This window comes from Erinaceus europaeus, chromosome 13, assembly GCF_950295315.1.
Source record: "Erinaceus europaeus chromosome 13, mEriEur2.1, whole genome shotgun sequence".
Lineage (NCBI taxonomy): Eukaryota > Metazoa > Chordata > Mammalia > Eulipotyphla > Erinaceidae > Erinaceus > Erinaceus europaeus.
Genome location: NC_080174.1, coordinates 42810594 through 42827751, shown reverse-complemented (window position 1 = coordinate 42827751; position 17158 = coordinate 42810594). Strand labels below are relative to the sequence as shown.

Sequence of the window (17158 nt, the reverse complement as noted above, 5' to 3'; positions counted from 1 at the left end):
GGGGTGAGCTGTCACCTATCTGAAGCAGTTGGGGGGATGACATGTCACATACCATGCTGCAGTCTGGAGGAAGGCTCCATGGGGAAGGGGCCAGGTCATGTCTGGCTCCTACTGTGGGGTGGGGAGAGGGGTGAGTCTGTGCTTCACTCACCCCCAAGAATTGTGAATTGAGGGTGTGTGTGTGTGTGTGTGTGTGTGTGTATCCTGTTGTTTTCTGAGTGTGTGCAATGCCTAGTTGTCTATTAGTTACACCATTGTGAGCATGACAACCTGTGTACCTATCTCACACTGTCTGGGAGTGTCAGGTACCCATCTCATGCTCTTGGAGAAGTGACAGGTTACGTGCCTAGCTCATCATCTTAGAAGGGTAGTCACCAACTCTTGTGCCAATCTCTGTGCCCATTGGGTGTGTGTGAGATATCACCGTGTGCCCATCCTTTGCCATTGTGGGGTGTGACACATGATTGGCCTCTGCTGTCGGGAGACTACCAGTAGCCTGGAGGCTTGTTGCTCAGTATGGAGTTGATGGTTGACGGGGTCTTTCCGTGCAAACCACAGGCCTCCCAAGGACTGATCGGAGAAAGGTCCTCGGCACAGGGACAAATGTGGGCTGGGGGTGTCTCAGTCCCGCATGACCTACCTTGTGCCCCGGTGCCAGCCCTTGGGACTGTTCCCCAGGAGGGAGGACCCAGTGTTTTTCAGACGGTGTAGTAAGGGGCCTCTGGGGCTAAGGCAGGTGTAACTGGGGAGGAGAGGCACCTGGCAGAGTTCGCAAGAGGGACAGGGTCCCCAAAGGCTTGGAGGACCCTATTCCCAGTCTCTTCTGCCCCTGAAACTGTTAAACTAATTAAGGCTGTGGAGCTGGAGGATTAATCGGGGCAGCTCGACGCGGGCCGGGAGCTCAGGTAGTCGATTAGTGCGCTGCGGAGGATATTGGATTTCTGAACCGCAAGTCAGCACTATTCGGTCCTGTTATCTCTCTGAGGCTCGAGGGTCAGGAGGCGGGAGGCTCCGGGCACGCTGACCGCCCCCGCCTGGCCAGCTCCAGAGTGTCCACTCCCCCTGCCCACACAGACATCGCCTCCCTGTCTGCTGCATAGCCCCCCACCGTGCCACACTCTGCTGCCCACCTGCACCCTCACCTAGCCCTTCTCCCTGACCTGCCCTGGCCCTGGGTCACTCCTTTGTCTCCCCCTACCCCCTGGCTGGCTTCTCCAGTGCCCTGTCCCCTTCTGGCCTGACCCTCGCTCTGTCTGTGCCTCACTGTCACTGCCCCATAGCCGAATCAGACTCTGCAACAACAGGGTTGTTGTCCTTGCCCACCATTCTCTCTGTGAGCCTCTCTGGTCTCTGTGTTTGTACTCTCCTATTTCATGGTTTCTTACTGTCACTATCTCTGTCTCTGGTGTCTCTGTTCGTCTCCTCCACCCCCACTGACTTTTCCTCTCCCTCTGGTATTCAATCTCTCTTCTCCTCGTATCTCTCTCTCTCTTTCTCTCTTCTCCTCTCTCTTGTGTGGTCTCGGCTGGTGTCTGCAACCAGAACAAATCTCCCCCAGCCAACACCCCCTGAACAAGGAGGCCAGAGCAGCTAATGGGAAACATGTGATTCTGCCTTGCGCCTGGAGCACCGTGAAGGGAGCCTTAGTCCCAGCTCAGTCCCCGCTCCCCCTCCCCACCGCATTCCCCCTACCACACTGTCCCCCACCTCCCAGCATCACCCCCAGCCTTCGTGGGCACAATTGTCAGTGCCCCGTAGAGTCATTTACATTTGGGGGAGCTGGTGTTTATCAATTGAGGACTATCAGGTTGTGGAGGGGGCTGGGAGCAGCTTTGTTCATTAGCTCCCCCAGCCCCCCCAAGACCAGGCAGACCCCATGCAGACTCTTCCCCCCCACAACCACCATATGTAAGAAGGAGAACAGGGCCAAGATGAGCTGAGCTGTGGGGGCCTTGATGGGGGCAGCTAATCTACCCCCACTGAAGAGCTGTAGGGCCACCCAGATTTCCTTCTCTTCCACCCTCCTGGGCCTCTGTGCAGGGGTGGGGGCTCCCCAAGGGCTTAGGAGCTGCTGGGCTGCATTTCTGTGCCCACCCAACCACGGGGGGGGGCGCGGGCTGGGGGCGCAGATCAGAGGAGGGAGGCTCTGGCAGGTTGGAATTCTCTTCTGCCTGTGGATAAATTGTCCCTAATCCAGGCTTGAGGAGTTGTCTGGCTCCTACAGAGTGAGAGAATGAAGCAGAGAGAGCGAGAGAGCGAGAGTGAGCAAAGATAGGGAGGAGGAAAGCAGGCGTACAAACACAGTGACACAGGCACACACCATCTCACAAAGGGTCCCTCACATGCACACACTGACGAGTCATACAATGGCACCACGCAAACATGAAGGCAGTGTTCTGACAGGTACGCTGACACACAGGCCCGCTCCCATGCTGACAGGGACATCGTTGCACTGGCCCTGCACGGTGACTTAGCACACAAGGGCCCACTGACATACATGTACACACAGTGGTCAGGTCACATAGTGCACACAGGGATGGACACATGCAGTGGCATGAGTTGACCCATGGTGAAACCAACCCACAGGGACACCACCATGACTAGGCACACGATGCCACACCATGACCCTGAAGACCTGGAGAAAGGCAGGAAAAGTGGGAGGGAGACAGCCCTCGCCCACGGTGACACCAGTGGCCGCAGCTGTAGATCTCTAGCTGGGGAACCTGAAGAAACACAGAGTCAGCTACCCACCCCACATACACATGCACACACACCCCACCACCACCGCCACAGAGCCACGAGACGGGCAGCAATGGGTTTGGCTCCTTACATAGCAAGCTGCATGTAACATGTGCATCATGGGCACACTGGCCACAGCTGTAGACACGTCTCTGCCTCAGTATCCTCACAGATGTGCAGACACAGGCTTAGCTGTTCACACAAACTGAGCTGAGCAGACCTAATTGTGTACACACACACAATTTTAATTATTTAATTAATTAATCAATTTTAGCAGAGCACTGCTCAGCTCTGGCTTATGATGCTGCTGGGGATTGAACCTGGGACTTCAGAGCCTCTGGCAGTAAAGTCTTTTTGCAGGGAGTCGGGCAGTAGCACAGCGCACATTGCGCAAAGCACAGTGACCGGCTTAAGGATCCCGGTCCAAGCCCCCAGCTCCCTGCCTGCAGGGGGGTTGCTTTATGGGCGGTGAAGCAGGTCTGCAGATGTCTGTCTTTCTTTCCCCCCTCTGTCTTCCCCTCCTCTCTCCATTACTCTCTGTCCTATCCAATGATGACATCAATAACTACAACAATACAACAACAAGGGCAACATAAAGGGAAGAAAGAAAGAAATATTTTTTTAAAAGTCTTTTTTCATAACCATTATTCTATCTCCCCAGACCCACAAGTATATCTAAAGATACCCAACCTGGATCATACTAACACACATATGCACACGCACACGCACAAACCTGAGCAACCACGCAACCTTGTACACATATACTCTTAAATGCATGTGTATACACACACACACACACACACACATTTACACAAGAGAAGCATGCAGGAGGCTAAGTAGACCTAAGAACACACATACAGGAATATTTATCCAGGCAGCCGGACATACACAAACTTGTGTTTAGAGGTGCGCTATAGGCAGGACCTTTAGTAGACATATGCATTCCCAGGCATCCAGAACTATAAGTAATCCATGAGGCCTGGTTCCCAGACCCCCTCTGGGCTCTAGTAGAGCCCTCAGGGAGGCAGACAAATGGGCAGGAAGCAGGGAGGTAGAGAGAAGGGCCATGGTTATTAAAGAAAACAAGAGACATAACCAGTTGCTGATGGAGAAGGGTGGATGCCAGCTGCATATGCACCACTCATGGAATTCTGTGTTCACCATCTCTTTCCACAGCAGCTCTACACCTGCATTATAAATAAGCCCTTAGCATTTATGGTTCCTCCAGAGCACTCTTCACTTGTAAAGACCTTGCTATTTGACTGCCCAGGAAGGTGGGACAATAGATAAAGCACTGGACTCTCAGGCATGGGATCCCAAGTTCAATCCCTGATATCACGTTGCCAGAGTGATACTCAGCTTCTTTCTCCCCTCTTTCTTTCTCATAAAAAAAAAATTAAAATCTTTAAAGAACAGAAACAAAAAAACTTCCCATTTGATAGATGACAAAATCGGGAGCCAGAGAGGTCAACTGGCTTGTCTAAAATCAGACCGTTCTTGAGAGTTGAGCAGAAGACTGACTCCTAAAACCAGATGGTTTCCACTAAAGTGTGTTCTAAGTATCCATACCTGTGTTACATGTGCAAAGACACTGCTTCCCACTAGGAACCCGGAATGTCTAGAGGGGCTCCAAGCTCCCTACTGAAATGAAGTTTGAGCTGTTTGATTATGTGCAAGAGTGAACCCCATCTAGCAAGGCCTCCTCCTGGTCCTGTGTCCCTCTACACCCAGTCACCCTGGATGATTCATCCTGTGCTTTTATTTACGCCTGGGTGCTGTGTTCACTTTCACAGATGGGAGCTTGCCTGCTTGTCTGCCCGCCAACCTGTAACCTAGAGCCCACCCAGCTGAGTGTGTGCAAAGGGCCCCAGGCGCGGGGCGACTCTCGGTCCACTGAGGAGCCTTCTCTGGAACTGCGGGTGAAGACAGAACATTCCTGCTGAACCACTTCTGTCTCTACAGCCTATCCAGGTAACGGGGCAGAGGGAAGGCAGTTCTGTGCCTAGGTTACTCTGCAGAAGTGGGGGTCAGTTGTTCCTGGTCCCAGCCAGGGTCCCCTCCCAACTTAGGCCAATAAGTGCTTCTTTATAGAGTCACACTATATTAACCTAATTAAGTCAAATTCCTCACTATCCAGAAGAGAGTGAGGCCCATGGAAATATGGTATAGCAAATCATTTGAGTCTTGTTTCCTGTTCTGGAGAATTCTTCCCTTTACCTTGATGAGCTGAGGAAGCTGGGGAAAACAAACAAACAAACAAAAAACAGGTTGTGATAATGACCGGAATTCAGGGCAGAAGTAGAAACCAGAGTGAAACTGACAGGTAGCTGATGCTCCACACCTCATCAACTGAAGTCTGTAGAAGCACAGAGCTGGGAGGCCAAAGGGAAGTATCTGTGTCCTCCAGGTATTGCTAGCTGCCCTCACAGAATGAGCCTGGGCTAGGGCAAGAGAAGCATGCCTCTCCCTACTCCTGGCCTAGAGTAGCCCACCCAGACTCAGTAGCCAGAGTCCAGGTGTGACTCCCAGCCCTGCACAGGCAACTCCCTGAACTGACACATGGAACCTTCAGGCTCCAGGAAGCTCCCTGGAGTCTAGCCTGCTTAGGGACCCCACCCAACTTCCAAAAGAGCATTCCTGGGGCCTGAGGTCTGGGGTGAGGCCTCCTGGGATTGCAGGGGTGGGAAGGCAGGGCTGTGGGAGGATGCTGGGCTGTGTATATGTACAAGGCATCTTGTGTGTAAGCACTTGGGCTGGTGAAGGACCCTGACCGTAGGTACGTATACACGAGTTTTATGAGTGGACTGGGCTGGGGGGAATACTGGAATGTTGTGTGTGCCACACTGGGTTGCATCTGTGTCCAGGGTGCCTGTGTGCACTGGAGAGGTGTGGAGACAATATTCTGAACACACTGGGGTATGTGGGTACACTGGGGTGGGGTGTTGTGCATCTCTGCATGTCACTATAGGGAAGGGTGTTTTCAGGGTTCTTTCTGGGTGCTCTCTGGGGGTGGTGTGTGCACGTGACTTGTTTGTGCTTTGGAGGTGGGCTGGGCAAGCCTTCAGCAGAGCTGGGCTCAGCAGTGCCCAGCCTTGTGGCCAAATCGCTGAAGTCACTTCCTTTCCAGCAGCAACTTTCCAGGAGGAGGAGTTCTTCAGACCTGGGCGGGGAGGGGGTGGCGGAACAGGGAGCTCTCAGGGGAAGGAGGTGGGTGGGGGTGAGAGGCATAGGGAGGGCCTGGCGGGGCTGGAGGAGGGGTGTCCTCAGGGAGACAGAAGGAAAGACAAGGACAGGCGTCTGGAAGGGCCAAGGGCAGGAGGGGGATGAGGGTGGAGCAGGGCGGGAAGCACAGTCCCTGGGTGACCTCGGAGGGAAGAAGGGAGGGCCACCCTGCAGGGTGACCCTCAGGCTCAGCCAGAGCTGGCATCAGTACCTGCACACCTGGCACCCTGGGCAGGGGGCTGGCAGGGGGCGGGTCTAGGGCAGACCTGCTTGCCAGGTGCCCTGCTTCTGGCAGGAAAAGGGTGGGCGAGGACTGCACAAAGGAGCTCTGTGTGGCTGGGGGTAGGGTGGGGTGGGATGGGTTGTGTTGTGGGGGGGCCCTGATGGCTCCAGGGGGTGGGGCGGGGCTTGCTCCCCTTGGGGGCATCAACGGCTCTAAGGGGACACCTAGTGGCAAGGGAGGGTAGTGCATCTGAATGACAGTGGGAGGGGGTGAAGAAGCTGGGGGCAATAGGTTAGAAGTTAAAAATCGGTAGGAGGTTGGGGAGATGGCACAGTGAGTAGAATGCTGAACTTGAAAGCATGAGGACCTGAGTTTGATCTCCAGCATCCTATGTGCCAGAGTGGTGTTCTGATTCTGTATCTATCTACCTTGTATGAATAAATAAAATTGAAAACTGCAGGACCCCGGATGCCCTAAGCCTGAAGCTACTGCTGCCAGGACTGCAGGTGCTGGGCAGGGTAGGGGTGTGTCTCGCTTTAATAAAACTGCTGGTCAGTCAGAAATATCAATTAATAATAAATACACATTATTTTAAAAAAATCGGAACTGGTGGTTGAGACTAGTACAGTTGGGGGAGACTGTATGGTGTAGGAATTAATTCTCTGGATGACTAAATTCAAACTCCTGATCTTCCGTTTATCCTTAACAGAATAACTCAACCTCTCTGTACCTCCATTTAAATGCTAAATAAGTGACATCACCTTAGTACTTCTAAGATTGTTGTTTCTGTTGTTGACTTTCAGCTAGAGTAAGGTTGGGACTAGATCTTTAGGTACAGTTGGGAGGACAGGAAAGGGCTGCAGAGATGAAGATTGAGAGAAGTGGTGGATTGTTGAAAGGGGTGTGCTGATCCTGGGGAGGTTGGTGGAGGAGGTCTCACAGCAACTGTAATAGCCCCTTTGATGCACTGTTTTCCATTTGAGGACATCCCTAGGCCTGGCTGGGAGGGAAATGGTGGGGGGGGGTGGGGAAGCCTGTACAAGCTGGAGAGAGAGAGGGTCATGAGGCCGGAAGTGAGGGCTGGGGCTGGCAGCTTGGCTCCCTGGGGGAGGTTGGTGGGGGGAGGCATGCTGGGGAAGGGGTGGGGTGGTCACAGCCACAGCGGGGGAGGGTGGGGCTGGGGACTCAAGGATGTGGGCTGGCGCTTCCCGGTACAGTGCACAGCAGGTTGGGGCCCCCCAGCCTCCTCCCAGCCAGCTGCTGTCCCCAAGGGTAGGTTCAGACACACTGACCCAGAAGCAAACAGAGGGACAGAAGGACCCTTTCGACTTTGTTCACTGACCTGGCTGGGGCTAGGTGATACCCTTGGGAGGGGGCCAAGGGAATGGCTGCTGGGTGTGGCGTGGAGGGGAGCCAGCTGCTTCCCTCAGATCCTGGAGCCTATAAGAGCACAGCGGACAGCCAAGAGGTCGGGTGGGAGGACATGCCCAAAGGTCTTCACCGGTGGGTGGAACAGAAGCAACCACTGGAGAGGAGGTTTTGTTCTTCTGCCAGGATCATACCCTTGGGCCCCAAGTGGGAGGCCTCCAATGATTTGGGGAGCCCAACCCTCAGTAAGAAGGGGAATGATGGCTGCCGGTAGGCATCTCAAAGAGTGATTGGAGCCACAGGTCCACCAAACTGTTGTAAATTGGACTTAGAGATGCCAGATTCTGAGCCCCTTCTCTCCTTTGCCAGGGCGTTGCCGGCACTGCACTCGTTCCTGCAAGAGCAGCAATGGAATCCTTGAAGCAGAAAGCCTGACCAGGGAAGGGCCAGACCGTAGTCTGCAGCAGGCAGTGGGGGAGAACAGAGCCCCAGGGAGTGAGTGCTGGGTGGGGCCTAGGACCTGCAGAGAGGGGAGGGCCAGTAGACCCAGGGATGTTCTGCCCTGCTGAGCAGTAGGAAGGCCCTCCCTATGCCATCATGTGGCCTTGGGCAAAGTCTCCTCCTCTCTGTGTGTCTTGGTTTCCTCATCTGTAAAATGGCAGCGGCACAGGGTGGCACCAGAACAATGTGTCCATTTGGGGAGCTGATTAAAAATACAGATTCCTGGGAGCAGTCTGGGCAGTAGCGCAGTGGGTTAAGTGCAAGGACCAGTGTAAAGATCCCAGTTCGAGCTCCCTGCTCCCCACCTGCAGGGGAGTCGCTTCACAGGCAGTGAAGCAGGTCTGTAGGTGTCTATCTTTCTCTGCCCTTCTCTGTCTCCCCATCTCTCTCAATTCCTCTCTATCCTATCCAACGACAGCAGCAACAACAACAACAATAATAATGACTACAGCAATGATGGAACAATGAGGGCAACAAAAGGGGGAAAAAATGATCTCCAGGAGCAGAGGATTCGTGGTACAGGCACCGAGCCTCGGCTATGGAGGCAAAAAAAAAAAAATGCAGATTCTCAGAAACCCCTTCAGATCTATGAGTCAGACTCCCCTGGATTAGGGCCTGGGTATCTGGAATGTTGCACAGCTCCCCAAGCCCAGGGTTTGGAAGCTAGTGGCTTAGATGACTTTAAGCTTCCTCCCAGCCTTAAATTAATTAGACCAGAGCTCTAAAAGGAGCATATTCAGGGGTGGCCGAAAGAGGTATAGGAATTGGAAGTAGAAGACAACTGACTTTGGATTTTGGGCAGACACAGGGATCCCACCATTGATGTGACTGCAGGCAAGTTATATAACCGCTCTGAGTCCTGTTTCCTCTGAAACATGCGGAGAGCAAGCCCAGTCTCCTGGGCTGCTGTGAAGTCTCAGTGGGTCATGGCTTTGGAGGTGTTTTCTAGATTGCAAAAAGGAGGGGAGGAGTGTTCCTTCCCCTACCCACCCATCCCTGAATCAGCTCTGCAGTCTTGGGGGAGATGGGGAGGAGGAAGAAATACATAGGCACTGAGCCATGTGGCAGCCAGTGAAAGTCCATATACACCTGGGAAGTGGGTCCAAGAGATCAGGTCAGGGCCAAATACTGGGTAGAGGTGGGGGCGTCAGTCCTTAAGACCCTCAGTAGTGTTTGGGGCCCACTTAGCTCTCCGTTCCCTGCCCCCGCCTACACCAAGATCCTAGCTTCTGGGGATCAGCCAGAGGCCTGAGTCCCTTGAGGATCTAACATGCCTAGATCTAAATCCCAACTCTGCCCTGACCAGCTCAGGGAGTCAGTCGGTAAATATTTATGTAGCATCCATAGCCCAGGCCCTGGGGTCAGGGAATACAGTGATAAACAAGACAGACGCAATCCCTACCCCTAAGAGCTCGTGTCTGCAGTGGGGTGGGGGTCGGGGGGATGGCACACAGAATAGCCAGTCATACAAGCAGATTGCAGTTGTGATAATTACAGTGAAGGAAAAATAGAGGAGGCTTTGAGAGTATGTTGCAGGGGCTAGAAGTGGCCAAAGGTAGGATAGCAGGGAAACTTCCTGATAACAGTGGAAAGAGAGTGAGAGATTGCCCCTCTCCATATTCTTATCTCCCCCCCCCCACATACTTCTTGGCTGGTGACACTTAGGTCTGTAGAATTGAGACCTAAACAAACAGAAATATTAATTTGTAATCACCTCCAAAGCCGTGACCTACTGAGTCTTCACAGCAGCCCAGGAGACTGGGCATCTCTGCAGGTTTCAGAGGAAACAGGACTCAGTGGTAAGACTGATCACTTTGTATGCCTTGTTCATTCATTTTGTTTAAATCACATGCTGATCTGGGTGTTGGGAGATACACACAAAAGTAAACATGACAGAAATCTTTGTCTTTGTGGTGTTTGCCACCTTCTAGTGGGGGTGGTTTTCTTGCCTGTGAAAGTGGGGATGATAGTTATATTGATCCCTGGTTTGCAAGAGAGTTGAGAAAGAAAGAAAACATCAAGGGGCCGGGTGGTGGTGCACCTGGTTGAGCGCATGTATTACAATGTGCAAGGACCCAGGTTCAAGCCCTTGGTCCCCACCTGCAGGAGGAAAGCTTTGCGAGTGGTGAAGTAGTGCTGCAGGTGTCTCTCTGTCTCTCTCCCTCTCTCTCATCCTCTTGATTTCTGGCTGTCTCTATCCAATAAATAAAGATAATAAAAAAAAAAAAAGAAAGAAAACACCAGTAAGAGAGGAGAGAGGGACAACCAGAGCATTACTCTAGCACATGTAATGATGGGGATTGAACTCAGGACCTCGTGCTTTTATGTCTAGTTCTCTAGCGACCATGTCACCTCCCAGGCCAGAAAAGTACTTGTTAGTCCACTGTTTGGCGATAAAGTATCTGAAAAGTTTGAACTACTATTTCTGTTTGTTTATGAGAGAGAGAACCAGAGCATCACTCTGGCACATGTAATGACAGTGATGAAACTTGGAACCTCATGCTTAGGATTCCAAGGCTTTATCTACTGTCCCACTTCTGGGGCCGCTGAATTTCTGTTGTCATTGTCTCCCTGGTATTGTCATTAAACCTCTGACCCCAGCCATTCTTCACTTTTCCTTTGCAACTCTTGTCCCAGTAATAAATCATATGTAATTATATGATCAACTTATCCAGTCCTGGTGCTCCATTACTAATGAGTGTATGAATGAATGATATTACTTCTCTGTGCCTCCATTTCTTTACCTGCAAAATGGGGTTATTAATAGCCCCTACCTCACAGGATTGGTATGAAGAATTAAATGAACTGATGCCTGGACAGCTACCAGCCCAGTGCCTGGCGTGCAGTAGGTGCTTACTAAACCTGAGCTGCGATGGTCCTTTCCAGGCGCTGTCCACGCCCCAGGACTGGGCTCGGGCCGAAGTTGCTCCACAGCACCCCCAGCTGACAGCCAGCAACTGGCAGAGCCCCCAGACCCTGGGGCCTACTCTCTCCCAGGTCAGTCTGGTGTGTGCACTTAGGGGAACACTAAGGAAGGGGGGGTGGAGGAGGCTGTGCCAGTGGGCAGGTGGGTGGAGGCTACACTGAGGTCACCTAATCATTCAGATCTTCTATCTTGCTGCCCACAGAGATCGCCAGTGTGACAACCCAGGCGACAGAGCCGAGGGTGAGTAGCTAGGGTTCTCCTGAAGGCCCTGGGAATGGTGACAAGAAAAAGAGGCCATACTAGGGTGGGGGAGACAGCATGATGATTATGCAAAGAGACTCATGCCTGAGGCTCTAAAGTCTCAGGTTCAGGTTCAGGTTCAGGTTTAGTCCCCTACACTTACCACAAGCCAGAGCTGAGCAGTGCCCTGGCTTAAGAAAAGAAAGGAAGATAGAAAGAAAGAATGAAAGAAAGGAAAAAAGAAAGGAAGGAAGGAAGGAAGGAAGGAAGGAAGAAAGAAAGAAAGAAAGAAAGAAAGAAAGAAAGAAAGAAAGAAAGAAAAAGAGAGAAACCATATTCTTGATGGGGACTTGCTTGTCCCTCTGAATTTCCACCTGGAGTGGTCTCACCACTCTGCTGATGGACTTCCTTCTCAAAAGCAGATGCTTTGTCCTTCCTGAGCTCATAACCAGGATCAATGGAATGGGGACCCCTGGGGGTTCATTCTCCCTGTGGGTGGTAGAGCTTGGGGAAGAGACATAAGGGCACACTGTAGATTTGGAAAGTTGAAGAGGACGTGGGTTTTCAGTGAGGGACCCCCCTCATGTCTGCCCAGCAGGTCCTGGTCCCGGCTTCTCGCACCCTCATGTCAGCCCCGGCCCCGCCCGGCGGCCCTCGGAGGACAAGGTCAGGATGCGTGTGAAGCCCCAGGGCCTGGTGGTGACTTCCAGTGCCGTGTGCAGCTCTCCTGACTACCTCCGGGAGCCCAAATACTACCCCGGCAGCCCTCCCACCCCCCGGCCCTTGCTTCCCACTCGGCCCCCTGCCAGCTCACCTGACAAGGCCTTTGCCCATACCTTCTCCGAGAACCCACGTCCACCCCCACGCCGGGACCCCAGCACCCGGCGTCCACCAGTCCTTGCCAAGGGGGACGATCCATTGCCCCCTAGAGCAGCCCGTCCAGTCTCCCAGGCCCGGTGTCCCACACCTGCTGGTGACAGCAACAGCTCCCGACGTCACTGGGACAACGGGCGGGTGAACCTTCGTCCAGTGGTGCAGCTGATTGACATCATGAAAGACCTGACCCGACTCTCCCAGGATCTGCAACACAGCGGTGTGCACCTGGACTGCGGTGGGCTCCGGCTCAGCCGCCCGCCTGCACCACCTCCCGGGGACCTTCAGTACAGCTTCTTCTCCTCACCCAGTCTGGCCAACAGCATCCGCAGCCCTGAGGAGCGGGCTGCCCCTCACGCCAAGGCTGAGCGGCCCAGCCACCCCCTCTATGAGCCTGAGCCTGAGCCTAGAGACAGTCCTCAGCCCGGCCAGGGCCATAGTCCTGGAGCCACAGCTGCAGCCACTGGTCTGCCCCCAGAGCCTGAGCCAGACGGCCCTGATTATTCTGAACTTGCTGATGCTGACATCCTTAGCGAGCTGGCCTCCCTTACTTGCCCTGAGGCCCAGCTGCTGGAGGCCCAGGCCCTGGAGCCACCATCGCCTGAGCCTGAGCCTCAGCTCCTGGACCCCCAACCCCGCTTCTTAGACCCACAGGCACTAGAGCCACTTGAGGAAGCTTTAGAGCTGCCACCCCTGCAGCCTCTTACTGACCCCCTGGGACTGCCAGGCCTGGCTCTGCAGGCACTGGATACTCTGCCTGACTCTTTAGAGTCGCAGCTGCTTGACCCTCAAGCACTAGACCCCTTGCCCAAGTTGCTGGATGTATCAGGCCGCTGTCTGGAGCCCCAGCAGCCCCTGGGGCCCTGCACGCTGGCTGAGCCCTTGCGACTGGACTTGTGTTCACCCCACGGCCCCCCTGGACCTGAGGGTCACCCCAAGTACGCCTTACGGCGTACTGATAGGCCAAAGATCCTGTGTCGCAGGCGGAAAGCCGGAAGGGGACGCAAGGCAGACGCTGGTCCTGAAGGCCGCCTGCTGCCCCTGCCTGTGCCTACAGGGCTGGCAGCCACCTTGGCTGAGCCCCCACCACCACCTCCACTGCTTCCTGCCCTGCCAGGCCCAGGCCCAGTCCCAGAGCTGGAGCCAGAGTCCTCCCAGACCCCAGTGAACCCTACCCGCAAAAGCAAGTGCCGGGGTGTGCGGCGCATGGTGGTGAAGATGGCCAAGATCCCTGTGTCACTGGGGAGGCGGAACAAGACCACGTACAAGGTGTCATCCCTGAGCAGCAGCCTGAGTGTAGAAGGCAAGGAGCTGGGCCTGCGCGTGTCGGCAGAGCCCACCCCACTGCTGAAAATGAAGAATAACGGACGGAATGTAGTGGTAGTCTTTCCACCCGGAGAGATGCCCATCATTCTCAAGCGTAAGCGAGGCCGCCCGCCTAAGAATTTGCTGCTGGGTCCTGGCAAGCCCAAAGAACCAGTGGTGGTGGCAGCTGAGGCAGCCACTGTGGCAGCAGCCACCATGGCCATGCCGGAAGTGAAGAAACGCCGACGCCGGAAGCAGAAGCTGGCCTCTCCCCAGCCATCTTACGCAGCAGATGCCAATGATAGCAAAGCTGAGTACTCGGACGTCCTTGCCAAGCTGGCCTTCCTGAACCGCCAGAGCCAGTGTGCTGGGCGGTGCTCACCACCCCGATGCTGGACACCCAGCGAACCTGAGTCGGTGCACCAGGCACCTGACACCCAGAGCATCTCCCAGTTCCTGCATCGAGTGCAGGGCTTCCGACGGCGTGGGGGTAAAGCAGGTGGTTTTGGTGGCCGTGGTGGGGGCCATGCAGCCAAGGCAGCCCGATGCTCCTTCAGTGACTTTTTTGAAGGCATTGGCAAGAAAAAGAAGGTGGTGGCAGTGGCAGCTGCTGGGGTGGGAGGCCCTGGCCTCACTGAGTTAGGACATCCCCGCAAACGGGGTCGGGGGGAAGTGGATGCAGTAACTGGAAAGCCTAAGCGTAAGAGGCGGTCCCGGAAAAATGGAACTCTGTTCCCAGAGCAGGTGCCCAATGTCCCTAGTTTCGGGGAAGCTGGTGCAGAGTGGGCTGGGGACAAGGGTGGTGGCTGGGCCCCTCACCATGGGCACCCAAATGGGCAAACTGGCCGAAACTGTGGGTTCCAGGGAACCGAGGCCCGGGCCTTTGCCTCTGCTGGACTAGAGAGTGGGGCTTCAGGCCGCAGTGGTTACTACAGCACGGGCACAGCTGCGGGCCAGACCGAGCTCAGCCAGGAGCGCCAGAACCTCTTCACTGGCTATTTTCGCTCACTGCTCGATTCGGACGACTCCTCTGACCTTTTGGACTTTGCCCTCTCAGCCTCTCGCCCCGAGTCCCGGAAGGCATCAGGCACCTACACAGGTCCCCCCACCAGTGCTATGCCTGCCCAGCGGGGCCTGGCCACCTTCCCCAGCCGGGGAGCCAAAGCCAGCCCAGTAGCAGTGGGTAACAGTGGGGCTGGGGCAGACCCCTCCTTTCAACCTGTACTCTCCGCTCGCCAGACCTTCCCACCGGGCCGGGCAGCAACCTATGGGCTCACCCCAGCCACTTCAGACTGCCGGGCAGCTGAGACCTTCCCAAAGCTGGCCCCCCCACCTTCAGCGGTGGCCCGCTCGCCTACTACCCACCCACCCGCCAATACTTACGCTCCCCAGTACAGTGGCTATGGGGCTGGACAGAGTGTATTTGCCCCTGCAAAGCCCTTTTCAGGCCAGGACTGTGCTAACAGCAAAGACTGCAGCTTTGCCTATGGCAGTGGCAACAGTCTGCCTGCCTCTCCCAGCAGCGCCCATAGTGCTGGCTATGCCCCACCACCTACTGGTGGCCCCTGCCTGCCACCAAGCAAGGCTTCCTTCTTCAACAGCTCTGAGGGGACCCCCTTCTCTGGTTCAGCCCCGACACCTCTGCGCTGTGACAGCCGGGCCAGCACCGTCTCACCTGGTGGCTACATGGTGCCCAAGGGCACCACGGCCTCAGCCACTTCTGCCGCCTCTGCTGCCTCTTCTTCCTCTTCCTCCTTCCAGCCCTCGCCTGAGAACTGTCGGCAGTTTGCGGGGGCTTCTCAGTGGCCTTTCCGGCAGGGCTATGGAGGCCTGGACTGGGCCTCAGAGGCCTTTAGTCAGCTCTATAATCCTGGGTTCGACTGCCACGTCAGTGAGCCCAACGTGATCCTGGACATTTCCAACTACACACCACAGAAGGTAAAACAGCAGACAGCCGTGTCGGAGACCTTCTCCGAGTCCTCCTCTGACAGCACCCAGTTCAATCAGCCTGTTGGTGGTGGCTTTCGGCGTGCCAATAGCGAAGCCTCAAGCAGCGAGGGTCAGTCAAGCCTGTCCAGCCTGGAGAAACTAATGATGGACTGGAATGAGGCCTCGTCTGCCCCTGGTTACAACTGGAACCAGAGCGTTCTCTTCCAGAGCAGCTCCAAGCCAGGTCGTGGACGACGGAAGAAGGTGGACCTGTTTGAGGCTTCACATCTGGGCTTCCCGTCATCTGCCTCAGCCACAGCTTCAGGCTACCCATCTAAACGGAGCACTGGACCCCGGCAGCCTCGTGGTGGACGGGGCAGTGGGGCCTGCTCAGCCAAGAAGGAGCGGGGCGGTGCCACGGCCAAAGCCAAGTTCATCCCCAAACCACAGCCGGTCAACCCACTGTTCCAAGATAGCCCAGACCTTGGTCTGGACTACTATAGTGGGGACAGCAGCATGTCACCACTGCCTTCACAGTCAAGGGCCTTTGGTGTAGGAGAACGAGACCCCTGTGACTTCATGGGACCTTACTCCATGAATCCATCCACACCATCCGACGGTACCTTTGGCCAAGGTTTTCACTGCGACTCGCCCAGCCTGGGTGCGCCTGAGCTGGACGGCAAGCACTTCCCACCACTGGCCCACCCACCCACGGTGTTCGATGCTGGCCTGCAAAAGGCATACTCACCCACCTGCTCACCCACACTGGGCTTCAAGGAAGAACTTCGGCCGCCCCCCACAAAGCTGGCTGCCTGTGAGCCCCTCAAACACGGGCTGCAGGGGGCCAGTCTGGGCCATGCGGCTGCAGCCCAGGCTCACCTGAGCTGCCGGGACCTGCCGCTGGGCCAGCCCCACTATGACTCTCCCAGCTGCAAGGGCACAGCATACTGGTACCCACCTGGGTCAGCTGCCCGCAGCCCTCCCTATGAAGGCAAGGTGGGTACAGGGCTGCTGGCTGACTTCCTGGGCAGGACGGAGGCTGCATGCCTCAGTGCCCCACACCTGGCTAGCCCACCAGCCACACCCAAGGCTGACAAGGAGCCGCTGGAGATGGTCCGGCCACCTGGTCCACCCCGCGGTCCCACTATAGCCGCTGCTGGCTATGGCTGCCCACTCCTTAGTGACTTGACCCTGTCCCCCGTGCCGAGGGACTCGCTGCTGCCCCTGCAGGATACCGCCTACAGGTATCCAGGCTTTATGCCACAGACGCATCCCGGCCTTGGTGGGGGCCCCAAGAGCGGCTTCCTGGGGCCCATGGCGGAACCTCACCCCGAGGACACATTCACCGTCACCTCCCTGTAGTGCCAACTGAAGTGCCGACTGGACCTCGAGGTTTTGTTCCTGGGTGAGTCTGGGGTGTGGGTTGCAGTGGGCAGAAGCCTGGGGACAGAGGGATGAGGACATGAGTACTTGACCAAGGGGGAGAGTTATAGTGATTAGCAGGTGGGATTAAAGATAGATTGAGAACTGGGATTGGGATTCAGGAAGGAGCCTGGGATTAGTTGTTGGGAACAATTTTCCATTTAAGGAGTGTCAGTGATTGAGTTGGGGATCCAGCATGGAACTTGGACATTCAAGGGGACCCTTGAGTGGCTGGATGCCCATGCACTGAACAGAGCCATCTAGTTTGGTTCATCAAGTCTTTATTTTCCCATCCATGCTAGGTCTGGGACAGTCACCTCCCAAGTCCCTGGAAACATTCTCCACCTGGCCTCTTATAAGGAAGGGTGTTGACATGAGGGTGAGATGAGTGCCAGGACACTTATCTGCCA

General features: G+C 55.3%; 1 protein-coding gene across 8 annotated transcripts in view; it reads left to right on the top strand.

Moving 5' to 3' along the window:
* AHDC1 (AT-hook DNA binding motif containing 1) overlaps window positions 1–17158 on the top strand; it is a 73662-nt gene that overhangs the window by 42881 nt on the left and 13623 nt on the right. For 5 of the 8 annotated variants that reach the window (XM_060205649.1, XM_060205648.1, XM_060205651.1 and 2 more), the window contains 4 exons: window positions 4533–4710; window positions 10940–11050; window positions 11182–11219; window positions 11818–16731. In XM_060205649.1, the coding sequence (XP_060061632.1) occupies window positions 11892–16688 (4797 nt within the window). In that variant the 5' untranslated portion in view covers window positions 4533–4710; window positions 10940–11050; window positions 11182–11219; window positions 11818–11891 and the 3' untranslated portion in view covers window positions 16689–16731. Of the gene's footprint in view, window positions 1–4532; window positions 4711–10834; window positions 11051–11181; window positions 11220–11814; window positions 16732–17158 lie in introns of all 8 variants that reach the window. The other 3 variants (XM_007532477.3, XM_016192290.2, XR_009553734.1) reach the window with 3 other exon arrangements.